General features: G+C 41.9%; 1 protein-coding gene across 1 annotated transcript in view; it reads left to right on the plus strand.

Annotated features, from left to right (window-relative positions):
• Window positions 1–27215, plus strand: part of CFDP1 (craniofacial development protein 1) — a 116650-nt gene that overhangs the window by 20196 nt on the left and 69239 nt on the right. The window contains exon 5 of the mRNA XM_006860161.1: window positions 6349–6468. Coding sequence (XP_006860223.1) covers window positions 6349–6468 — 120 coding nt within the window. The remainder of the gene's footprint in view (window positions 1–6348; window positions 6469–27215) is intronic.

Here is a 27215-nt window from a genome sequence, read left to right on the forward strand (position 1 = left end):
ACTTAGCAACAACAGTGAGACATAATTAAATTTCTTAATCAAATGAAATGTTGTGGGCTTGTTTATAAATCTTATTTATTTGTGTGCTATAAATTTCCTATTGCAATTTTGACAGCAAGTAGATGATAATTTCTACACTGGACATAAGGAGTCTGCTGTTTCCATGGTTTGTCAGAAGAGGGCAGCACCATTGCTTAAAATCAAAACCAAATGAAACAAAGAAATGGCATATGGAAGCACTTTATTCCTCCATAAATGTACATATTCTTGCATGAACATGTATTTTATATATAAAAAGTAATATGTTCTTTGGCTAATGGAACATCAAGGGGACTGCAGTCATTGTAATGAAGTGTATGATCTGTTGTTCTATAAACCTTCACTGAATTTACAAAAAGTTTTTTTAAAAAGTAGTACATGCTTTTTTAAAACAATCAGACACATCAGAAATATGGGACATGGCAGTTAAGACTTCTTTATATCCAGGAGACGCACTGGACTGAGAACTGCAAGGTTGGTGGTTTGAACCCACCAGCCACTCTGGGAGAGAAAGATGAGGCTTTCTGCTTCCACAAGTACTTCAGAGCCTCAGAAAGTCTATGCAGGGCTGCTGTGAGTTGCATTCTGCTCAATGGCACTTAACATCCGAAAGAAACCCCCTGGTAATGGTGTGGTGACAGGATTTAAAAAAAAAAAGTTATTTATACTTTCTAAGAAATTAGACTATCATAAGAAACCCTCATAAGGATGTGGGATAAATGATTAAGGGGATTGCAGATCCTACCTCATAAGAAACCCTCATAAGGATGTGGGATAAATGATTAAGGGGATTGCAGATCCTACCTCATAAGAAACCCTCATAAGGATGTGGGATAAATGATTAAGGGGATTGCAGATCCTACCTGATAAGAAACCCTCATAAGGATGTGGGATAAATGATTAAGGGGATTGCACTACCTGGGGCCCTGGGGTGGTACTGTGGGTTAGTGCATCAGGCTACAAAGTCGTGTGAACTGCAAGGTCGGTGGTTCAAGCTCATCAACTGCTCCTTGGAAACCCTATACAGGGTTGCTGTGGGTTGGAACCGACTCACCAGCCATTAACAACAACAACAACAGATACTACATTGAGGGAATTCATGTAAAACTGATTCCTTTGCTCTATAGTCCTTCACTCAATTCATAATAAAAAGTTAAAAATATATATTAAAAAAAAAAAAAGCAGCAGCCCTCATTAAGGAACTTGGGATGTAGATCTGAATTTTAATTGATAAACAGATACAAACTTTATAAATTTGAGTATATCTTTTAATCTCTTATGGAACCTTGGTGGAGCAGTGGTTAAGGCCATTGCTGCTAACCAGTAGATAGGTTGTTTCAGCCTGTCATACTACAGGGTCATTGTGAGTTGGCATTGATTTTAACAGCAGTAGGTTTGATGGATTTACTTTTTTGATGTTTTTTGTGTACTTTTTTTTGTCTTTGTATCAGGTTAGGAGCATTACCAATCTTAAAGAAATTTGAGAAAGAGCTAGTGATGAATGGGAAGATTTTGTAAGCCTAAGGTGGTAGCTCTGGTAGCGTAGTGGTTACGAATTGGGCTGCCAACCTCAAGGTCAGCAGTTTGAAACTACCAGCCATTCTGCGGGAGAAAGATGAGGCTTTCTGCTCCTGTAAAGATTTGCAGCCTCGGAAACCCTGTGCAGGGTCACTATGAGTCAGAACCGACTCCACAGCACTTACCACCAAGGTGGTAGCACAAACTTACTTAGTTTTGTTAACTGTGATTTAATTATCACAGCCAAGATTTTTGCAACTGGGTGTTGTTATTACCCCTCTTGAAAAGTGTGTATTTCTAAGCAGCTCATTAACCTTGGGGAATGGGACATTAACAGTATTTTTTCTTCTCCTCTGTCACACTAACTGCTAAACCACTTAATTCAGATTATCCTAAATGATTCACCTTTCTGGAAAAGACCAGTCATGAAAAGGTTCTGCCGAAATAAAGACTTCTCAGGAAGTTCTGAGTAAGTGATGAAGTTAAGATGGAATTTCTGTTGAGAATACTCAAATTAAGTGGTACTAATGGTAGTGGAAAGGAGCTCTGGTAGCGTAGTGGTTACGAATCGGGTTGCGAACCTTAAGGTCAGCAGTTCGAAACTACCAGCCACTACGTCGGAGAAAGATAAGGCTTTCTGCTCCCGTAAAAATTTATAGCCTCGGAAACCCTGTACAGGGTCACTATGGGTCGGAACCAACTCGACGGCACATAACAACAACAACGTTGGTAGTGGAAAGGAGCTCTGGTAGCGTAGTGGTTATGAATTGGGCTGCTAACCTCAGGGTCAGCAGTTCGAAACTACCAGAGGTTCCACGGGAGAAAGAGGAGGCTTTCTGCTCCCATAAAAATTTACAGCCTTGGAAACCCTGTACAGGGTCAGTATGAGTCGGAACCGACTCCACGGTACTTAACAACCACAACAGTAGTGGAGGAGAATATTGAAAGTGCCGTGGGCTGCCAAAAGAACCAACAGCTCCATTTTGGAAGAAATGCAGCCAGAGTGCTCTTTGGAGGCCAAGATGACCAAACTTGATTTCTCATACTTTGGATATATTGTCAGGAGGGACCAGTTGCTGGAGAAGGATATCATGCTTGGTAAGGTGGAGGGTCAGAGAAAAAGAGGAAGAAGACCCCCAACAAGATGGATTAGCTAAGTGGCAGCATCGATGGACTCAAGCGTGGCAACAGTAGTGAGGTTGGCCCAGGATCGGGCAGTGTTTTGTTCTGCTGTGCGTAGGGTCGCTAAAAGTCAGTACCAACTCGATGGCTCTTAACAGCAACAATAATGGTAGTGGACCTTTTCCTGTAAGGGTCACTCTTGTGTGAGAGAGATTGTCTATAATTTAGCCATCTTTCTACTTGAAGCTATTTTTATAGCTCAGTCTCTTCCTGCTTGTTAAAGGTAGATTTTTAGGTACAACATTGGACTCCTCATATGTATGGCATTGTAGGATCAGCATTGGACTGTGAACCACAAGTTCAGCAGTTCAAAACCAGCAGCTGCTCCTAGGAAACCCTGTACAGGGTTAGTATGAATCAGAACCAGATCACTGGCACTTAATAACAACCACAACAACCGAAGGCCCTGAACTTGTTTCCTGGTGAACATGGATAGGACTTTGGCACTAAGAATGAACACATACTCCCACAGGTTACACTTTTTCATGCAACCTTTATGGCAGTTACTGTTTATCATTTGTGTCATCATGATTTATTCATAGGAATGGTTGTCGTGCTGTGGGACTATGAACTCCTGAAGGCCAGAGACTACATCATATCTTTTTATACACCCAGCGTCTTAATACTGCACCTGGATGGAGATTGCTTCTCAGAAAACATTCACTGAATTCTTTAATGTGGCTGCCACAAAAGTCTTGTCTGTCACTGTGATAAAACAAGCAAAACCCAAAACCCAATCTGCTGCTTCTCCTTTCCTTATAGTTTGGCCCACTTGATCTTTATCCTGTCTTTCACCAACATTCTATCTTTATAGCTGGTAATGAAGTCTCAGATTTTTGTGGGTTAATAAAACACTGTTGTTTTATTATGATCGTTCATAATTCTGGGGGTGACAGGTCTCAGCTAGCCACTTCCCTCAGGGTCTCTGATGCAGGTGCAGTCCAATAGCAACTGGTCTGCAGGCATCTGGGTGATTTTTGTCCTCCTCTGTCTGCTTGGCTTCAATGTGCTGGTCTAGGCTTGGCTCAGCTCAGCTCTAAGCCACTTGCTGGCTTCAGGTCATGTCTTTCCGCCATTTTAGATCCGTAACTACTTTAGAGAGATTCTTACAGCTAGAGGAAGGAACTCAAGGGGACAAGTGAAGCAATACAAACACATTTAAGCTTCTTTCCTGTCAAATCAGCTCCCACTCCACTGACCACAGCACGTCAGAGTTCATTAGCAGAGGAGTGGGGAGCTCTCTTTGTTGGTCAGTGAGAAGATGTGACTATTTGCTGAGCAGTACTCTAGTCCATCACATCAGTGCTCCCAAGTTTTTTCTTTTGTTATTCAGGTTTTGTTTTGTTTTTTTAAGTTTTTATTGTGAATTGCGTGATAGTTTACGTGGAAGAACATCGGTTTTACACCATCGTTTCATTGCAATGATTACAATTTTCCATACATCATCATTCAACAGAATTTGCTTCTATTCCATCTATTGTGTTTGTTTGTTTTTTTTCGGGGGTGGGGGGAGGGTTGGTGAATGTACACAGAAACACTCAAGAATTATATAATAGTTTAAGCAACCAAATGGCACGTTCTATAAGTCTGCCTCCTGACTGCCAGCACTCAGTCTTTCTCTTCCCATGAATCTAGAGTTCTCAGGTGCTCCCTCTCTCCATGTGCCCATATCTGCCTCCATCTCTAGTGTGCGTCCCTCATTCCACTCATGCTCTTCTCCCTTGGTGGTCCTCTGTTCCTGGGCTATAAGATTAACTACTCTCCTGTTTTTGTTACAAAACTTCTACCTTTACAGTTTTAATGGTCACAATTAGTCATGGTAACAGTTATTCACTATTGAATCATAAGAATCTTATCCCTATCTTTTGACAAGACCCATCTAGACAAGATGAAAACTATTCAGTGGGTACTCTTATCTTCCTCTGCACACTCTTAAAGTTAAACTAAACTCCCTCTTGAAAACGTGTAAGCCAGTCACTATGTGCCTTTATTGCCCCCTCATATATATGTAGCCAATGTCTGAGTTGCCCGTCCCTGTCTACCTTGTATGCAGAGGGGATAGGATTGATACTTGATGTGAAGACTCCTTTGCTCTGAGTTGGTATTTTGAGCTACTACATCCATAAGTAATAGGTCAAGTTCATTAAATTGTAGCAATGTACACTTGTTTTCTTTATCAAACATTGTTTTTTTATATTCTAGTCGAGTTCTGATCATCAAGCCATCGAGGCTAAGTCAAATGGGTACTATATGTAAGTTTGGGTGTTCTTGTGTATCTCCCCTCGCTTCATATCAGCTGGATACTTCACTCTCAGCTCTAGCCCTCCATGGCTATGTCTTTGTCCATGTGCTCAGGAGTCCCCAGGGCTCACCACATTTCGGACCAACCAGCCCTTCCTCTTCTCTCTCTTCTCCAGATCAATGAGAGTCTATGGCATGGTTGAACTCAGCCCATTTCTTCATTGCTGCCTTTCCCCGTCTTCCACTCACCAGTAGACCAACGTGGTCACCAGCAAGCTTACACGCCTGCTCATGTGTTCAATTTGAGTTTCTGTCTTGGAGGGAGGTTTGTCCTGAAGGGACTTGATTGCTTGCCTTGATGGCTCCCCAAATGCTCCCAGTTTTTAACTGTAAGATTCATTTGGGAGAGTCAAGAGACAACACAGATAGAGCCTGCTAAAGTCACCTTTCTAGATTAATTTGTTAATCTTTCCCACAGGAGATTCTTAATACAGCTCTTTCTCTTACTCTCCTATGTGATACAGTGCTCTGTGCAGAAGTGAGGTGGCTCATAATCAGAAAATTTTCTTCTGGTCTCAGGAAATCTAGACGGAGGGACCTAGGAGGTCAGTAAAGAGAGATGGGATGTATAGGACTTAACCTGTGCTGGCTTTTGGCCAATCTTCTGGATGACCTGTTTGATCTATAATCTTGGCTCCTCTCTCTTCCAGATAGACCAACTTTAAACAAAACTCTTCAGATGTCTTTGTTGGCCTGGTAAGCCCACACAGGCCGCAGATATTTTTCCTCTTCTTCTGAAATCTGAGATGTCATTTAGATCTTGATATGATCCTTTAGAGGGGGCAGTTTTTCCAGATTTGAAACTTCAGTTAGACTGCTTTCTTCAACTCCCAATGGTTTGCTAATTTGGCCAGTTTTAAGGGAGTTTGCTTCATCTTTAGGTTGATTAAGATGTACAGCGGGAACCTTCTGTAGCATACTTCCAATTCTTTTTATATGGTTGCTTTTCTCCTTGAAAGAAGGTAGTGCTTTTCTTGCAAGCTCATGCTTGCTGCCTTTTACTGGGCCTGTAAGTCCAAGCATTCAGCTACTGACGTGAGGCCTCTTTAGCCCACAATGGGTTGGGATTCAGTGGGGACTGTTGGAGTCTCCGTCAAAGTGACACAGGTAAAGGAAGAAGATAAAACCTATAATTGTTGTTGTTTGTATATAAATGTTATCAGGCAAAATACAGTTTTCTAGCGCTCTCATAAATGTTAATGTATTGAAACTCGGGTTGTTCTGAGTTGGCAGTTTGTCGCTTTTCTTCGATTTTATTCTTCTCTCTTTATTCCTCTGGCCAACATGATGTCTCTTTCCCTGGTACAGGGTGACGAAGGAAGTGGAAGCTACATCTAAGGAAGCCAAGTCCTTCTTCAAGCAGAATGAGAAAGAGAAACCACAGACGAACGCCCCCTCAGCCCTGTCGTCCCTCCCTGCTGGGTCTGGGTAAGTATGCGCGCCTCCACCCCAGCTGTACCTGGTTTTGGGAGAAGCTGCTCCCAGTGCACACAGCAGCTCTATGTGTAGCTGTTACAGCTGCTTTCTTGAGAGGGGGCTGCATGCTGTGGCTCTGTCTTCTCCCTTTCAAAGGAAGCTGCGAAGGAAAATAAGCTTGAATCTGTCTCATTGGAAGTCCTGATTCAGTGTTGACCACAGAGCTGAGCCTGTCAGAGAGATCCTGTTGAAAGGGTTTTGAATGAAAAGAGCAGCATGAGAACTTAGTTTTCATGGAGATTTGGACCTGTAGCCCAGTGACCTTAGAGAAACCTAAAAAGGTCAAAGATGATTTACAACTAATTGTCTGAACCCATTGTCAGAAACATAACACTTTGTATCTCTTCATATTTTCCCTATTAACTGAGTTCTTTTTAGCTGAAAAGTAGAATTTTTTCTCTTTGGAGGAAATACGAAGTTCTGTTCTTGTAAGCATGTAGGTATAAGGTAGAGGTAAGTCAGTAGAGGGAGAGTGAGTCAGAAGCCCGAGGTGGCTGTGGTCTGCAGGGAAGAGGTGCAGGGCCCGTTCCGTGGTGCTAATCTGTGAGGGGACGATGTTGTATCCTCAGTTGTTTGGGGTTGAGCAGGTCACCTGAAGGAACTTCTCAGACCCTTTCTTCAGTGTCCATCGCTTCTCTCTTTGGTCCTTGACCATAACCTCCAACCCTGCTGTGCGCAATAAAGTTTGGTATTTTTGCCTAAGTTAAAAAAATCGTGGGTCATCCTGTCAGATTGTGAGCTCTTCTGAGGCAGGCCTTTCCCAGCTGTGCAGCCCTGGCTCCAAACAGTACTGTGTGTCTCCTGGTCTGTTGCTCCATAGTACTCTCTCAGGTTGCGTTTCTCTGGAAGCAGGTCCTGAGGCAAAGGTTTGCATAGGAGTCCTGTGTGTGGGAAGTGATACCAGGAAGCCCCAAGGATACAAGGATGGGCCTTGTATCCAGTGACTCTTACATTTAATCAAAGTGTTACTCTGGAATCTGATCCTGTGTATAATTGCCAGAGAGAGATAAAGGCAACCTTAGGTTGTCCCAGCTGGTACAATTTTTACTTCTAGCTTCCTTGGGTGTTTCTTCTTAAAATAATTTCTGTTGGGGCTTGGGAGTATAACTTAGAAACTATTTGTTTCGGATAGTACTCGCTGTTGCTGTAGTTACGTCGTGGTAATCTGATGTATGTATATGTACATGTGTACCTGTTGTCATGAAGAATTTGAGGAGGGAAAGGTGCCAGCTAGTTTCATTTAGCTCTGTCTTCCGTGTTTACATGGAGACCTTACTGCATTCTAGACCTGTGACTTCTTATTGTAGAAAGAGCTAGTGGCCTTTCTAGGATAAAGAATAGGCCAAGTTGATCTCTGTTAGGGAGCTCAGCAGAAGATGTATGGCACCCTCACTAGGAAATGTGGAACAGACTTGAGTAACTCAGAGTGATGCCGCTTCCCCAGGGTTAGAAATAGCCAGGCTCCATAACTTGGTGTGGTGTTGTAGGATCAGCGCTAGACTGAAAGGTCAGCATTTCAAACCATCTGTTCCTTGGAAACCCTATACTGGGTCGGAACTGATTCGATGGTACTTAACAACAACAACAACAACAACAACACTACCACCCAGGGCCTGAAGGAGTTAGGGGAGCAGTTGGTGTGTGGAAGTCAGGGCCTGATGACGTGGGCCTCCTAAGAGAAGCTAAGACCTTCAGTTGATGATAAGTGCCTAGGAGGAGCCAAGGGAGTAAATACCCAGGTCTCCCTGTCTTCCCTCCCTCCCTGCCGTCTCTTTCCAGGGTGCGCCCCTAGCCACTGAGGCCCAAGGGCACGGGTCCTATTGATGTGACCCCTCCAGGATAGCTCCCTGGGCAGAGTGCAGCAGAGCTCAGTATCCTCAGTGGGTTAAAGCTTTAGGCTTCCCTCATGAAAGGTGCCAGTAGAATTGTTTCTTGGAAGCTGTACTGCAGTGTAACAGACTACAAGGGTGTGTCTGCCTAATACCAGAGTAAAAGTCCTCACAGTTGTCCTGGACAATAAGGACACGTTCAGTTATGATACAGAGTACCTTGCATTGCTGAATAAATCCAGAAGATGACCTTCATTGTTAGTGTGTTCATTTTTCTGAAAGCTTTTATAGTTAGAATTGTGCTTGGGAAAAGATGGGGCCAAGAGGAGCTCGCCTGCTCTAGGAGTCTTTTGGGTATATATATATGTATATATGTATGTATGTATGTATGTGTGTGTGTGTGTGTGGTGTGTGTGTGTGTGTGTGTGTGTGTGAGTGAGTGAGTGAGTGAGTGAGTGACAGTTTATTCCTGCACATAAGAGGTCTGACAAGTCTCTCCTCGGGAAGAATCTACATGAATAATAACATTCACAAGAAGAAATGCATGCTGATGCAGTCAGGGCATTCTTGTACCCTCTTTTCTTCATTTTCACTTTTTGAGCTGCTTCAGTTTATAGAAATTGTCCAGCAGAAATGCATTGTTTGTTGATTTCCCCCTCTGTAAACAGATTGGGGCAATACAGGAAAAGCAGAGCCGGAGAGTAAAGCATCCTGTTCCACATCTTTTGCTAACAAATGAGAACAGCTTCAGAGGAGCCAATGTTTGTGACTGAAAATGCATTTCCTCCACATGTTTAAAATAGCACACTGATTAGGCTGTAGAAAGCTGAAGTTTATGCTTTGGGACTGAAATAACCCAAACACCCAGTTTCAATTGGAGGCAAGAATCCGAGTGGCCAGAGAGCTCCTACTCCATCTGGTAGTTGAAAGTACAGTGCTGCCACATCTTTTCCTGAGGAGCACCACAGACTTTTGGGGTAGCAGCCAAGTGCTTCACCACTGTGCCACCAGGGCTCCTGATGCTTACTTTAGTTTGTCTGCATTCCCTTCCCTTGGCTTGTTACTCCAAGCAGAGTGGTTCTCTTGATCCACCTCTGATCCTGCTGCCTCCCAGCCCCCCTCCCACCTCCCCAAGACTAGCCACTTGCATGAACCTTCTGCCAACATGTGTGGGCAGCTGGCTGGCCAGGCTTCACTCCCACTTTACTGCTTACTTTATTCTACCCATGAGCCACCACCAGTCTCTGAAACTTACAGTCTTAGATGTTTCATTATGGGCTTACTGTTGAACTGCATCCTTGTTGCTAAGGAATGACTCAAAGCAATAGAACAAAAAGGTGGAAAACAACATTTTCCTTTGCAGTTTTGCTATCTTAGTCTGTTGAGGGCTTTTTTTTTTATTTTTTGTTTTTTTTTATAGGCGTATACTGTTGAGTTTCAAACAGTATGGTGAGTGATGTCATTTAGTAGTGTTTAACCCAAAGGTAGACGGAGTGGATGAGATGGAGTTCTTCCTAGGGCTGTGCAGGATCCAGATGACAGCCCCACGAAGGCAGGAGTGCTGGGTTGTTGATCTGCTTTCTCAGTGTATTTGACTAGTGCCCACGGTTTTCCTGCCAGAGTTCTTGACATCACAAGTTCTCTCTGTCCCCTCAGACGTGAACAAACAGGTAGGACCTTGGCCTCCTTGGAAGTTTTTCAGGTTTTGATAGAGAACCTGTGGAGCATTGCACTTGCAGTTGCAGAAAGCGGGCCTAATAGCCACAGTATTGGAGGAAAGCGTTTTGAGATTTGGATTACAATCTTGTCATGCTCCAAGTATCAGACCTCTGACCGAGCTGTTTTTAGGCCCTTTGAGTTTCCTAGGTGTTTCCTTTGAGCTGACAGCAGCATTGCAAAGCTGAATCTAATTTTACTGCAGGTGCTTATACTAGGACGGAAAGAAAGGGCCCCCAGGTTTTCACAGCAACTCTGACTTGAGCTCCTACTTCAGTCCTTTTTGAGAATCCTCACGTGTACCTAGAGCAAGATGGCCATTCCACGGAGTGGGATTCAGCTAGTTTCCGAAGAGAAATAGGTGTGAAGACTTACTACTAGTGACTATTGTTGTTGTTGTTATGTGTCATGGAGTCGCTTCCGACTCATAGTGATCCTGTACAGGGTTTCCGAGGCTGTATATCTTTTATGGGAGCAGAACGCCTCATCTTTCTCCTGCGGAACAGCTGGTAGTTTCCAACTGCTGACCTTGCAGTTCATAGCCCGATTCGTAACCACTACGCTATCTAGAATAGCTAAAATCATTCAAAGACAGTGGGTATTCCAACAAAGTCCTTGGAAATGCTATAGGGCAGTTCTCTGTCATGTAGATCAGAATTAACTCAAGAGTGGTGGCGTTGCATTTGAGTGTACACTAGAGGGCAGAATTCCCCTTAAAATGATAGCCTGACTTTGGCAAGATCCCAGAAAACGAAGCAGTATCTCAACGCTGTGCATTTTTCCTTGCCTAATTAAATTAGTGTCTTGGTATGAGATTTCAGTGTAATACAGTTCCTTCATTTTTCTTTTATTAGAATTTGTTTTAAACTGTGCTGTGCTTATAAAGTGGACGACTTTTTTTTTCTCCCCTGGAAATGCAAAAGCTTTGTTTTTTGCTTTTAATTCTTACTTTGACTTGGAAAAATATTTTAAAAATAGAAATAAGGAATTAAAGATTCCTCCTGTTTCCACCACTTAAAAATTGTTTCAGAAAAAAGGCAGTAGAAGTCCCCTTCTATCCGCCTGTTCCTTTCACACCCAACCCCAGAGAGTAGTAGTTGCTTCGAGTTGCAGATCCTTATTTGTGCTCATGCTAATCTGTTGTCTTCATGTTCTTGTTCAGTGCCTTTGTGTCGGTTCTGACCCATAGCAACCCTTGTGGTTTACCATCTACCTTTGGGTTAAACGCTACTAAATGACATCACTCACCATATTGTTTGAAACTCAACAGTATATGCCTATAAAAAAAATTGACTTTGCAGTACAGCGCATTAACCCACAGTGCCACACCAGGCCTCCTGGACTTATAGCAACCCTATATACAGTTTTCACGGAGTAGCTAGTGGGTTTGAGCTGGTAACCTCGTGATTAGCTCTCCAGTGCGTATCCTACAGTGCCACAGTAGATTGTTGTTATTGTTAAGTGCTGCGGAGTCAGTTCCGACTCATAGTGACCCTGTATAGGGTTTCCGAGGCTGTAAATCTTTACGGGAGCAGAAAGGCTCATCTTTCTGCTGCGGAACCCCTGATAGTTTTGAACTGCTGACCTTGAGTTTCACAGCCCAACTCATAACCACTATGCTACCAGAGCTCCTTCCACTACATGTTATTTATTCTTGTGTAAAACAAAAATGAACAAAAAAATGTGTATATATTAGTCTGCAGTTTGTATTCTTACATATGACAGTCTGTCTGGGGCATCTTTCCAGGTCCAGTATAAGCAGCTACTTTTTTTTAATGGCTGCATGGTATTTATTCCATTGTGTGCAATTCCATAATTTGAGTAACCATTCCCTTACTTAAGAACATTTCATTTTCTGAATTTTGCAGTTCTGAGCAGTTCTGTAATAAAGCACCTTTGTACTTGTCTGGTCACATGCTGTCAGGTCTAGAGGAGGTCCTCCTAGAGGGGAGATTACTATATCCTGAGGCATGTACATCTTCATGCTAATGAATGCTGCTGCCCAATAGACAATACCAACTGCATACGTCACCAGGAACAGCAAGTTGTCGGCAGGGCTTTCCGCCATCATTACCTTATCTGGAATTTCAGAACCTGCTGATTTGAGTTGTGGCTTTGCAGATCTCTGCAAAGTAGACATTCTCTTCCCCTAAAGAATTAAACTAATGCTACATTTTTTGTGTGTATTTGTCAGGAGACAACTTAAAGTTTGGGGAATGACCTGTAATCTCTGTACTGTGCATGAATCACCAAAGTAAACTAATTTCTCAGCTATGGTGGTGCTGTAGCATAAGTGTTGAATTGTTAGCCATGTGGTCGGCGGTTTAAACCCACCAGCCGCTCTGCAGGAAATAAACAGGGTCTCAGTGAGTTGGAATTGGCTCAGTGGCAGTGGGTTTATTGGTTCATTTAAGAGTTCAAGTTAAAAAAAATAAGAGTTTCACAAACACAGAAAATGTATACCAGTTTAGGGACTGTGTATTAGAGATGCATTGAAGGTGTGGTGTGCGGTAGGTCTCTCCTCTCCTGTCCTTTGTTGAAAGTTGCTATTCTCACATGTTTTCTCATCAGTAAGCAACGCCACTTACCTAGTCATGGTAATCTGTGATTTTTATGTTCTGATAAGGTTTTGATAAAGTGATGTTACTGCTGTTGCATGGATGGTTAGGATTGTTCAGAAAGACTCATATTAGATAACTACTTTAATTTGGGGTTGGGGTTTTTTTTTTAATTATTTTTATAAATGAGAGCAGCTGTGTTCTAATTATTCTGGTCAGGGCTAGGAAATCAGGCTAGTCCGAAGTCCACCACTTAACTATCTTCAGTTACTTGACCCTGGGACTCTTGCCAAAGCCTTGTTACCGAAGGGAACCTATGATAAATTTAAAGGGAAATATTTTTAAACTTTTAAAACCAGGCTAATATTTCCGTATTGTCTTTAGACCTAGTGATTCTGGAGGCGGGGGCCATAAAAAGTTGCTGTAGTCCCTCCTTTGATTAAATTTAGAGTGAATAGGAAAAACCCCTGCTTTGTATCAGCGTCCGCTTTGAACTGTGAGGATTCAGCCCCAGCTGCTGGTGAGATGGTGAGCGGGAGGAGGCAGAATCTGAAGGCCAAGAAGAATCTTGTCCACCAACAGATAAAGCATGATATGACTTGTCTGGATCTGAACTGCGAATTGGAAAGATACAAGAAATACCATGTAGAACAAACACTCTTGAGCTTGGTCCCTTGTCTAGTGTACCTGGCTTCAAAGCCAAGATTTGAGAGAAAGTTTCCTCTAGAAGAGCCACCACAAACATTGCATCTACTTCCAGCCTGAAATCTGAGTTGTGCCTGGGTAAACTCAGTCATTCTGATTTGTTCTGGGGTGACCTCCATTTCTCAGTCCTGATGTCAAACCAGCTTTGCCGTTTGGCTCACATAGGTCAGCTGTGTGAATTTTGGTGGCACACAAGCCGAGTCAGCCAGAGTCCCAGCTTTGTGAAGTCTTAGCTAGATTATCAAGTACAGACAGTATCTGTCTATAAAATTGGAAGATATTTTTAAAACCCTGTGAAGTACAGCTCTGGCTAACATTACTGAGAGGAAAGGATTAATGTTTCTCGGGTGTCACAAAGGCTTTTCTTCACCTTCCATTTTTGATCTGTTGCCCCCTGAGGAAATGGGTTGGCAGTAGGAAGTGGAACATACCTCCTTTCTCCCAACAGTCGGTCATCCAAGTATGAGACAGTTACTTGAGGGCGGCACTCCTTCCTGATTACGTGGGTTCGCCTCTCACGCCTCTCAGTACTCGATGGCCACCGTTTCTGTATTCGGTGAGGGATTGCCCAAGACCCACAGCCTTCTTCTCTTCTTGCACTTAATTGTATCATCTGCTCCTGCAGCTGAAGCCAGCTTTGGTGATTCTTGGCTCTGCACTTCTCACTGCTTACTAGAAATCCATGCAGAATATCTTTGCCACCACAGCCGGTCCACAATTTGACTCCTTTTCTCTAAATCTTCTCATTTTCCAGAGAAAGAAATGGAGTTTTGAAATTGAGGCGCTTGCTAAAGGCTAACAGAGAGCCTAGAGTAGAATCTAAGGTTTCTCTCCAGTTCCTTGTCAAACTTCCTGTCTCCTTCTGGGAAGGAGAATGTACTATGGCTGTCTGTGCTCAGTCACTAGGCCCTATTCTTCCTGGCCCCTCCCCCACTTCCCCCAGTAAATTCTTTCAATTCTGTCTCCAAAATATCTGACTATTCTCTCTCCCTTTCCTCCATCCCTCCCTCCCTGTGTCTGTTTCATTTCTACTTCCATTGTCTTTTTCTTGGGTCTTGATTCCGAAGTATTTGTCTCTGTGTAATTGAAATTGTGAAAGTGTTTTCACAGCACTGGCTGTTGTGATGATTTCCTGAATTTACTTACAGTCTACATTTTTTTTTCCTTTATCACCTCTGCCAAGATAATTGCCAAAAGATGCTCAAAGTTTTGAACCCCCCCACCCCAACTGCCTGATATTAGGGATCTTCATACGTTACCTCCAGAGTCCTGGTGTGGCAGTATGTAAAGCTGTTTGAACCTCAAGGTCAGCATTTCAAGCTCACTAGCTACTCCTTGGAAACCTTATACAGGGTCACTGTGAGTCAGAATCGACTCGACGGAACTTGACAACAACAACAGCATACTTGACCTCCAGCTTGTTTTGACTGACTCTGTTGGAAAACCAGAAAGGACTAGTGATGCTTTCCCCGGGTTGCCTGGACTTTGTGCTAGCTGTTGTTCACGCAGCCCTCACCAGTTGCCCACTTCTCTCTCCATCTGTGAGAATCCTGATATCCAAGTTCTTCAGATAGTCCAGCTTCTCAGCTTATTTGCTCAGTATACAGATTAAATAAATATGTGTGATGAAAGGCTATAACCCTGACACACACCTTTCCTTATTCTGAACCACACAGTATCCTCTTGTTTTGCTCAAACAACTGCCTCTTGGTCTATATATAGATTCTGCATGAGCTCCAGTGAAGTGTTCTGGAATTCTCATTCTTCCCAATGTTATCCATAGTTATGATTCAGACCGTCAAATGTCTTTGCATAGTCAATAAAGCACAAGTAAATCTTGGTGATACTCTCTGCTTTAAGGTAAGATCTGTCCGTTATCAGTAATGTTATCCCTTGTTACAAGTCCTCTTCTGAATCTGGTTTGAATTTCTGGTATCTTCATCAAAATTTTACTTGCATGTGATATTAATAATATTGTTTGATAATTTCTACATTCCACTGGGTCACCTTTCTTTGGAATGGCACAAATACAGATCTCTTCCAGTTGGTTGGCCAGGTAGCTATCTTCCAATTTTTTGAACTAGATTAGTAAGTGCTTCCAACCCTGCATCGGTTTGTTGAAACATTTCAGTTGGTATTCCATTAATTCCTGGATCTATGTTTTTTGCTAATGTTTTCAATGCAGCTTGGACTTCTTACTTCAATAGCATCAGTTCTGGATCATATGCTGCTTCCTGAAATGGTTGAACGGTCAGCTAGTTCTGTTTGGGACAATGACTCTGTATTTCTTCCATCTCCTTTTTTTTTTTAACTTTTAATTATGAATTGAGTGTAGGTTTACAGAGCAGATCATCAGTTTTATATTCAGCAAATCTTATCATTTGCTTCATTACAATGACGGTAGTCCCCTTCTCATAGTATCACTTAAAAGTATTTATCTGTATTCACTTTAACTCTTGCATTCCTCCCTGTGTCTCTCCCTACCATCATCTTTCCTCTGCCAACCTCCTTATATATTGTCTACCCTGTCACTCCTGTTACCTTGTGAGTACCCTTTACATTTCTTCCCCAGTAACCTTCACAGAATGTTGCTTTTATCAAGAAACCTTTTCGTAACTCTTTTACAACAGTGTTTCATTCAATAGTTGTCCTTTGTGAGTCACTAATTTCACTCAGCATAAAGTCCTCCAGATTCCATGTTGTGAAGTGTTTTGCAGGTTCATCGTTTATCCTTCAGCACTGTGTTGTTATTAGGTACCATTGAGTCTTCTTTACTCCTACCGACCCTGTGTACATCAGAATGAAACACTGCCCTGTCCTGTGCCAACCTCATAATTGTTGCTACGTTTGAGTCCAGTGCTCCTGCCACTGTGCCAGTCCATCTCTCTAGTTGGGGATCTTCCTGTTTTTCTCCTACCCTCCACTTGGTTGCTGTTGTTAAGTACCAATGAGTCAGTTCTGATTCAGCGATCCTGTATAGGCTTTCTGAAGAGCTACTGGTGGGTTTGAACTGTCGACCTTGCAGTTCAAACTGACCCTGCAGTCCAGCACATTATCCTGTAGCACCACACTAGGACTCCTTTACCAAACATGATTTCCTTCTCCAGGGACTGGTCCCTCCTAATAATGTGTCCTAAGTATGAGAGATGAAGTCTGGTCATCCTGGCTTCCAAGGACTTTCTGGCTATACTTCTTCCAACACAGGTTGGTTCGTTCTTTTGACAGTCTCCATGGAACTTTTAATATTCTCCTTACACCATAACTCAGATGAATCAATTCTTCTATCGTCTTCCTTATTCACTGTCCAACTTTCAAAGGTATATGAGGCTGTTGAAAATACCATGGCTTTGGGTCAGGCACACCTTAGTCTTCAAGCTGACATCTTTGTTCTTGAACATTTTAAAGAAGTCTTGTACAGCAATTTACCTAATGCAATATATTGTTTAATTTCTTAACTGCTGCTTCCATGAGTATTGATGGTTGATTTGAGCAAAATGAAGTCTTTGACAACTTCAGTCTTTTCTCCATTGATATGGAAGTTGCTTATTGGTACAGAGGTGAAGATTTTTGTCTTCTGTTCATTGAGGTGCAAGCCATCTTCAACTGTGGATGATTACGTTTTTCCCCCAACTTTTGCATTATAATGACTAGTAATTATCAATGCATCTTGATTGCATGTTTGATCAATTTCAGAATAAAGAAGTTAGTTGTTGTTGTTGAGTGCTGTCGAGTCGGTTCAGACTCACGGTGACCTTGTATAGGGTTTCCGAGGTGTGGCTGGTGAGCTTGAACTGCCAACCTTGTGGTTCACACCAACCTTGCAGTCCAGTGCATTAACCCACAGCACCACACCAGGACTCTGAAGAAGTTAGTTGTTGTTGTTGTTGTTAGGTGCCATCAAGTCGGTACTGACTCATAGCGACCCTGTGCACAACAGAACGGAACACTGCTCGATCCTGGGCCAACCTCACAATTGTTGCCACGCTTGAGCCCATTGATGCTGCCACTTTGCCAATCCATATCACTGGGGGTCTTCCTCTTTTTCTGACCCTCTACCTTACCAAACAAGATATCCTTCTCCAGCGACTGGTCCCTCCTGACAATATGTCTGAAGTATGAGAGATGAAGTTTGGCCATCCTGGCCTCCAAGGAGCACTCTGGCTACACTTCTTCCAACACAGATCTGTTTGTTCTTTTGACAATCCATGGTACTTTCAGTATTCTCCTCCAGCACCATAACTCAAAAGCATCAATTCTTCTACGGTCTTGTTTCTTCACTGTCTAGCTTTCATATGCATGTGAAGTTATTGAGAATACCATGTTCTAGTCAGGCGCACCTTAGTCTTCAAGCTGACATCTTTGCTCTTCATCACCTGCCTAATGGAATACGTCGTTTGATTTCTTGACTGCTGCTTCCGTGAGTGTTGATAGTTGATCCAAGAAGAATGAAGTCCTTGACAATTCAATCATTTCTCCATTGATAAGAATGTTGTTTATTAATAGGTCCAGGGGTGAGGATTTTTGTTTTCTTTACATTGAGATGCAATCCGTACGGAAGGCTGTGCTCTTTGATCTTCATCAGTAAATATTTTAAGAAGTTGGTAGAATGCTTAAATTCCATCATCACTGGCTTTGTTTCGTGGTTGGTGCATCAATTTGAATAATAGTGGTATTAACTAGGCCTCCATGTAGGTATATGGACATTAGCCTCTCACAGACAGCATTCTCTTTCCAGATATCTTGAAATGCTCTTTTTGATGATGACTGTGACTCTGTTCCTTTTCAGTTTGTTTTTGTATCATAGTAAACATTTGACTGTCAGTTTATAATTGCCAGTGCCAGTCCATTTCAGCTCACTAATGGATATTGATTTGTACGCGTTACATTTTGTTTTTGACCACTGACAGTTTTCTGAGATTCATGCTCGACATTCCACGTTTAATTATTATTCAATGCTTGCAGCTTTTATGCCCGGTCAGCAAATAAAGGTCCCAAAGATTTGCTTCATCCATGTCATTAAGGTCACCTCTACTCTGAGGAGGCAGCTTTCCCCCAGTTACATTTTTGGTACCTTCCAATCTGAGTGCTCATCTTCCCACACTTTATCAAACAATGTTCTCTTGCTATTCATCAGACTTTCAGAACTAGCCATTGAGAAACAGTCCAACTGTCTTTCTGCCTATTCTGTCTTAATCTGGAAGCTCAGCTGAAACTTGTCCCCCATGGGTGACCCTGCTGGTACCTAAAATGCCAGTGGCATAGCTTCCTGCATCTTACAAGCCACCACAGTGTAACTAACTGACAGGCACATGATGGATTTCAAGTATACTTCCTTTATCATTTTGCCTGATTTTTTTCTATTAGAATATCTTAGTGTTCTATAACTTCTAGATTTCACTCATTGGCTGTCTTATGGTGGATTATTAATTCTCGTGTTAATTCTTTGAAGTCTGCTTAAACCCAAACAACTGTTTCACTTTTAACTAGTAAAACATGTCTGCTTTGGGTATTATGCTTTGTTAAGAACTATTGTTATGGGATCACATTGAAAACAACTACTCAAAAAATAAGATAGGAACCCTAAGGGGCAATGAATCTATGTTTGTCAGGGAAGTAACGTCAAAGAAAAGTAGGGCAAAAATGGTTTAAAAACTGTAGAATTGGTGTTTTTTCTGTGTATAGTCTTCAACAACCCAACAGTAAAATTATACACACAAACATATATACACACACAGACGTATGGATGGGGAGTGCATTAGCTTCACAGCAAAAGCACTGGACTGCCAACCGCAAGGCTGGTGGTTTCAGCCCACCCGCCGTTCCACAGGAGACTGCTGAGGTTTTCTGTTCCCACAAAGATTGAAAAAGCCTCAGAAACCTTATAAAAGATTTCTATGACTCAGAACCAACTCGACAGCACTTAACAACAGCATGTATATATGTGTTTGTGTTTGTGTGTTTGTGTGTATAGATTTGTTGTTGTTGTTATGTGACATCGAGTCAATTCCAACCCATAACAACCCTGTATAGGGTTTCTGAGGAGCAAGCTGGTGAGCCTGAACACCAACAACCTTGAGGTTCAAACCTACTTTGCAACCCAGCAAATTAACCCACAGTGCCATACTAGGATTCCATATATATATTCATACATGTATGTGTGTGTGTATACGCACTGCAAAGTCGTTTTGAACCACAAAACAACAACAGCACACATATACATAAAAGATTGGATTGCAGTAGTTTTGTATGATAAGCACTGGACTACAAAGCAAAAGGCCAGCAGTTCAAGCCTACTAGCTGCCCTGTGGGAGAAAGATGAGGCTTTCTGTGGGAACAAAAAGATGTAGCCTCCGAAGCCGCCCTATACAGGGTCAGTGAGTCAGAACCTACTGAATGGCATTTGACAACAATATATAAAATATTGAAGGGGAATACACAGAGTCACTGAAATAAAAAGGAAAATAGCAAGTGTTAGTGAAAATGTGAAGACATTAAAGCCCTCACTGATTTCTGGTGGGTTTGTAAAATGATACAGCCATTGTGGAAAACAGTTTGGCACAGTACCTGGAAAAGTTAAACATCAAGTCACCCTGTCGTTAAGTGCCGTCAAGTCAGTTCCAACTCACAGTGACCCTGTGTAGGGTTTCTGAGGAGCGGCTGGTGAGTTTGAACCACTGCCCTTGCAGTCCAGTGCTTATTCTGCAGCACCACACCAGGACCATGTGACCCAAAAGAATCCAAGCAGAATTCCACAGGTACTTGTATACCAATGTTCATTGCAGCTCTATTCACAATGGTCGAGATGAAAGGGGAATGAAATGTAGGGGAGCTGCAGAATCGGAAATGAGTAGTAAAGTAAAGTTCTGGTGCATGCTGTGACGAGCTGAATCTGGAATTTACATTGTTGTTGTTAAGGGCTGTCGAGTAGGTTCTGACTCATAGCAACCCCTTGTATAGCATTTCCGAGGAGCAGCTGGTGGGTTTGAACCACCAATCTTGTTAGTAGTCCAGTCCTTATCCTACATCACCACACATTATGCTGAGTAAAGTAAGTCAGATAGGGATGACAATATTGCACGATTCCACTTATAAAAAATTCTTTAGAATGAGCAAGTACATTTACCAGGCTGTGGGTGAGGAGGGAAATATACGGAGTATTGCTTAAGGGAGCCAGAGTTTTTGTAAAGGGTGGTGACAAAACTTGGGCGCAATTAGTGCACAGTATGGTGAGTGTAATGTCATCGTGCTTGTTCAAATAGCCACTGTTTCGTTATCCATATTTCCGTACAGGAAAACATTTTTAAAGTGGGATAATTTGCTTTGCCAGATGTCCCTGGAATAGCTCCGGTTTGGGTTCATTTTTATGTTACTTTCTTCGTTTGGAGGTTCCTAGAACATTCAGGCTTTATAAATCAAATTATAGTTTTGACCCTGAAATTCATGTGAGTTGCACAAACCCAGGGTTCCAGTTCTCAGGAAGACCTTTTTGCCCTCATTCCCTACAGCCAAAACAAAGATAAGTTTTTGTACCTGCTGCCTGGGTTGGTAGGTTAATTTTTCCTACTTCATCTTTTCCCTTGGTAAGCCCATTTGAGGGTTTACAGTTTACTCAGGGTCTTATTTTAGAGCCCCCGTCTTCAATACGCTCAAGGCCAGGTATTCTATTATCATGAGTAACCACATTCAGACCCTGGAAGTGATTGAAACTGTGCCCTTCTCCACCCACCTCAGTATGGGCTCATATGTGTCTGCTGCGGTTTTCAGTTCCTGCTGTAATCCCACGCTGGGGATTTCCCTTTCTTTTTTGCAAGTCAGCTGTGCATTATTTTTTTGGTACATTTTATCTAGCATTTTTAAGTGTTTATAGCTGAGGGGGAAATTTTTTTATCTTCCTGTGGTACTGTAGAATAAGCACTGGACTGCGAACCTCAAGGGCAGTGGTTCAAATCCAGCAGCTGCTTCTTGGAAACCTTGTACAGGGTCATTATGAGTTGGAACCGATTCAGTGACACTTAATAACAACATAATTTATATGCCATATAATTGAACCTTAAAAAAGTGTACAATTCAGTGTTTTTTAGTATGTTCCCAGGACTGTACAATTATCACCACTATCTGATTCTAGAACATTTTTGCCATTTTAGAAAGAAACATTACTTGCATTTGCAGTCACTCAGTCAATCCCTTTGACTCCCAGTCCGAGCAGCCACTAAGCTCCTAGAGTCCTGGTGTCATGTTGCGGGTTAATGTGCTCAACTGCAAGGTCAGAAGTTCAAGCTCACCAGCCACTCCTTGGTAACCCTATACCAATTCATTGTCTAGCTTTTATATGGATTTGGGGCAATGGAAAATACCTTGGCTTTGGTCAGGTGCACCTTAGTTCTCAACATAGCATCTTTGGTTTTTAACATTTTAATGAGTCTTCTGCAGCAGGTTTGCCCAAGGCAACAACACATCATTTAATACCTTGACTGCTGCTTCCATGAGCATTGATTGTGCGTGCAAGTACCGTTGACAGCTTCGATCTTTTCTCCGTTTATCATGAGGTTTGTTAATCCATTTGTGAGAATTTTTGTTTTCTTTATGTTGGTTAAGTATAATCCATACTGAAGATTGCAGCCTTTGATCTTAAAGAGTGCATTAAGTCTTTTTAATTTTCATCAAGTAAGTTTGTGTCATCTGCATATTGCAGGCTGTTAATGAAACTTTTTCCAATCCTGATGCTACATGCGTTCTTCATATAATCCAGATTTTCTAATTACTGTCAGTGCATAGGTCAAAGAAGGAGCATGAAAAGATCTAACCCTGTCGCACACCTTTCTTGATTTTAAACCACCCAGCATGCCCTTAGGCTTTTCATACAGCTGCACAGGGTCGGCATGAATGCAATTAAGTGATCCTTAAGTCCCATTCTTCCCAGTGTTATCCATAAAATTTTATGATCCACATTGTCAAATGTGTTTGCATCGTCATTTAAATGAAGGTTAATATCTTTCTGGTATTTTTTGCCTTCAGCCAAGATCCATCTGATGTCAGCTGTGGTATCTCTCATTCCATATCTTCTAAACCTAGCTCAAATTTTTGGAAGTTCCCGATTGGTATACAGGTACAATTGTTTTATGTTATCTTCAGCCAAATTTTACTTGGCTTGTATTGATGATATTGTTTTATAACTTCCTCATTTTGTTGGTTCACCTATCTTTGGAATGGCCACAGATATTGATCTCTTCCAGTTGGTATACTAGTTAACTGTCTCCCAAATTTCTTGGCATAGACAAGTGAGTGCTTTCAGCATTGCATCTGTTTGTTGAAACCTGTCAATTAGTATTCTGTCAGTTCCTGGAGCTTTGGGTTTTTGCCAGTGCCTTCATTGCAACTTGGACTTCTTCCTTCAGTACTGTCAGTTCTTGATTATATGCTACCTCCTGAAATGATGGAACATCAACGAAATCTTTGGGAGTTCTTGTTGTTACATGTCGTCGAGTCAGTTCTGACTCATTGTGACTCTGTATAGGGTTTCGGAGGAGCAGCTGGTGGGCTTGAACTGCTGACCATGTAGTTCACAGTCCAGTGTTGAGTCTTTTTGGTATAGTGACTCTGTATTCCTTCCATCTTCTTTGTGTTGCAACTCAAGACTTGAATTTTTTCTTCAAGGCTTTCAGCTTGAGAAATGCTCACCATGTTCCTGCCTTTTCGTTTTCTAGCTTTAGTAGTGGGTTATGTGTAGGGCTGTTAACCACATGGCTGTCAGTTCAAAACCACCAGAAACTCCATGGGAGAAAGAGGAGGCTTCCTACTCCCATCAAGATCTAGAGCCTTGGAAACCCTATACTCATACACGGTTGCTATGAGTCAGAGCCAACTCTCTAGCACACAGCACGTCTTTGCGCGTTTCATTAGAGATATAATGGTGAATTTAAAGTGGCTACACCATTTTGGTGTAGTGCTGTGGGTGGTACTGTGTGGTGTGGAGTCCTGGTGTGGTGCTGTGTAAGGTCGGTGGTTCAAGCTCACCAGCCGCTCCTTGGAAACCCTATACAAGGTCGATATGGGTCGGAACCGACTCAAAGGCACTTCACAACATCAATAACACCATTTTGGAGTCCTGTATGGCACTGCAGAATAAGCATTGGACTACTAGCTACAAGGTCAGCAGTTCATATCCACCAGCCGCTCCTTGGGACCCATATACAGGGTAGCTGTGAGTTGGAACCAACTCTACAGCACTTAACAGTAACAACCTAGTGGGAGTGAAGTGGTACCTCTTCACTGAGTTTGATGTGTATTTCCTGGATGATAGTCACGTTGGGCATCTTTTCATTTGCTTATTGTGATCACATGTATCTCTTTGGAAAAATATCTGTTAGGATCATTTACCTGATTTTTCAGTTGTGCTTTTTATGTTTTTATTATTGAGCTTTAGAATTCTTAATATATTCTGGATACCAGTCTCTTATCAAATATATGATTTAAGAATATTTTTTCATTCTGTGGATGGTCTTTTTCTTTCTTGTTGATGTCCTTTGTAGCACAAAAGCTTTCAATCTTGATGAAGTCCAATATCTGCCTTGTTTGTGTGCTGTTTTATTGGCGTCATATCTAAGAAATGCTGCCTATCTAGGTCATGGACTCCTTGTGTGCCGCTGTAGGATCAGCACTGGACTTCAAACCACAAGGTTGGCAATTCAAACCCACCAGGTGCTCCTCAAAAATCCTGTATGAGTCGAAGTCGGCTCGATAACACTTAACAGCAATCCAGGTCATGAAGATTTATGCTTTTGATTTTTTCTTTGGGTTTCATAGTTTTAGCTCTTTAATTTAGGTCTTTGACCCATTTTAAGTTAACTTGTATACATAGTGTGAGGTAGGAGCCTAGCTTCATTCTTTTGCAAAGGGAAATCCATCACAGTTTGTTGAAAACATGGTTCTTAATCTCATTGAATTGTTTTGGCATCCTTGTCGACAATCACTTGACCATAATTGTGAGATTTTATTTATGAGCTCAGCTGTATTCCACCGATCTCTTCTTGTGCCACTATGTGTTGACTTTATTACTGAATCACCTTTTCATCCCAGGGATGGTCATGCTGTATAATGGTCTTAAGTTTACTTTTTTGTACTATCTTTGTTGATTTCGGTTTCTAGGTAATACCCACTTCATCAAACTCCTTCCTCTTATATTTTCTGTGAGGATTGTGTAGCATTGATGTTAGTTCCTTTTTAAAGGTTTAGTGAAATTCTCCATTGAAAGCCTTTAGGCTGGAAGATTTATTTTTTGGGAGATTTTCAATGACACATTCTTTTTCTTAATAGTTTATTTTGCTGTTAAATGCTTTCCAGTCGCTTCCAACTCATAGTGATCCCCGTATATGCTTCCGAGGAGCAGCTGGTGAGTTTGAACTGATGACCTTGTGATTCATACCAACCTTGCAGTCCAGTGCATCTCCTACAGTGCCACACCAGAACTCCTTAATAATTATGTTGTTGTTGTTAAGTGCCATCAAATTGATTCCAACTCACAGCAATCCTTTATAGGGTTTTCAAGGAATGGCTCGTGGCTTTGAACTGATGGCCTTACAGCTCAAACTGACCTTACAGTCCAGCGCATTATCCTGCAGTGCCACACCAGGACCCCAGAACTGTTTCTGGAAGACCTTGATTCTTTTGATGTCTGCAGGGGCCATAGTCATGTTCCTTGTTTTATTCCTTACATGAATAACTGGTCTCTCCTCACTCTCTCTTTTTTTTTTTCCCTCAGCCTTAGTTGAAGGTCACCAATTTTCTTGATCATTTCAAAATTACAGCTCTTTCTTTTATTGATTTTTCTTGGTTTTCAATTTTATTGTTGTCTCCTCTTTCACCTTTATTATTTCCTTCTTTCTGCTTGCTTTAGAATTATTTGTCCATCTTTTTCTAGGTTTCTGAGGGGGGGAGCTTATATTACTGATTTGGGACTTTTTAATCTTTTGCCTTGTAAGCACTTCATGCTGTACATTTGTCTCTCAGCACTGCTTTAGTTGTGCCCCACAAATTTTGACATACTGTATTTTCATTTTCATTTCCCTTGAGACTTTCTCTTTGACGCATGGATCATTTAGAAGTTTGTTTTTAAATTTCCAAGTGCTTGATGATTTTCTTGGTGCCGTTCTATTACCGATTCTCATTTTGATTGAATGAAGAACATGCTCTGTATGATTTCTGTTCTTTAAATTTGTTGAGGTTTCTTTTGTGGCCCAGGATGTGGTCGATCCTTGTATTTGTTCCATGGACATATGAAAAGCCCAGTATCTTTTTAGTAAGTTCCTTTTCTGCCTATTCAGCTTGAGTCTGTGCTGTGACTTGACTCTAATAACCCTTTCTAACTGCATTTGTTGTAGCTTTTAGTATTCTGTACTCTAATCAGTTTACAAGTTGGTCTTCCCCACTGAGCTTGACGGCAGAGAGCTTGTGTCTTTGTATGTGGTAAATAATTTATAAGTATTTGTTGAGTAAATGGGTAAATTAGTAGCTTTTATTCATGATCACCAGTTTGTCAAAGTCATGGGTAGACTTTGATCTCCTGCAATTGAATTCTTATTCTTTGGGTTATGTGGACTCGCCTGCCACTCAGCCTTAAAAGCAGGATGCTTTTTGGCTGACCCCTTACCGCTCATGTTCAGCAAGTAAACAGGTTCCACTGTCTATTATGTGATTGGAATGACGTTTTCATTTCAACTTAATCATGCCATAGTTCAAGCAGAGACATGTAAGAAGTTCCGTGCTCATTCCACAAGACTGACTTTGCAACGCCTGCTATTTCCTTTATTTCAGGTTGACTTCTCCTCTTGTTGTACAAGGGTTTCCACAGCAATACACTTCACAGTGCACAGCCTTGTCCAAGGGAGCAGAAACCCTGCTGCTTGCCAGACAGCCTCGTTAGGAAGCACGTGCCACTCCCTCGGCCCTTCCTGCACGTAACCTGGCGTTGCCTTATGGAGAGCAGGAAACCGTTTTGGGTGTTCTCTCCCCACTAAGTGTAGGTGCCGTGCTAGGAGGTATCTAAGGCTTTGAATGTGCCCAGTTACTACAGCGTTCACATTGTGACCAGGTGGTGACCGTTACCAAAGTCGCTGAGCAGAGTCGATGCTGTAGGTGTAGGGACATTACAAAAACGTGAGCTAAATATTCTGTTATGTGCTGTGCTTTTCTCATTTCTTGTTTGGCAATTTGGGGTGCCTGCGTCTGGTTGTTTTTGAGATTTTCTTACAGGCTTTTATTGCCTGTGAGAAAAAAAACTGAATGAACTTTGAAGAGGGTTGGTAAACTGTGTGGGACTTCCTGAGTGACTTCCCCGCCTTTTCAGTTATAGTTAATGACCCTGTAAGGAGCCCTGGTAGCATAATGGATTACGAGCTAGGTTGCTAACCGAAAGGTCAGCAGTTCAAATCTCCAACTGCTTTGTAGGAGAAAGATGAGGCTGTCTGATCCCATGAAGATTTACAGCCTTGGAAACCCTACACAGGGTTGCTATAGGTCGGAACCGACTCAGTGGCACACAGGAACCATCACCACCACCACCACCACCAAGCCTGTATTTTTCCTCCTTTAGATTCTATGAAACAAATAGTTTGGGTTTTGTTTTTTAATCTTTTAGTGTCTTCTCTTTTTGTCACATTTTTCTTTTTTTTCCCCCACTTCAGCTAGAAGCCTTGTTTTACAAACATTCATTGAAAATATTTAAGAACAGAGACTTAGAAAAAAGGCAAGATTTGAGAGCAAGGAGGACATCTTCTCAGCTTATTTAATGCTCCTTCATCTCATTTATAAGTGACAGAACTGAGTGTAAGGAAAGTGTAGACTCATATCAGGAGAATGGTACAGAGGGATGGAGAGCAGTTTCACGGTAATTTTC

The sequence above is a fragment of the Chrysochloris asiatica genome, unplaced genomic scaffold (genome assembly GCF_000296735.1).
Source record: "Chrysochloris asiatica unplaced genomic scaffold, ChrAsi1.0 scaffold00037, whole genome shotgun sequence".
In the NCBI taxonomy this organism is placed as follows: Eukaryota; Metazoa; Chordata; class Mammalia; order Afrosoricida; family Chrysochloridae; genus Chrysochloris; species Chrysochloris asiatica.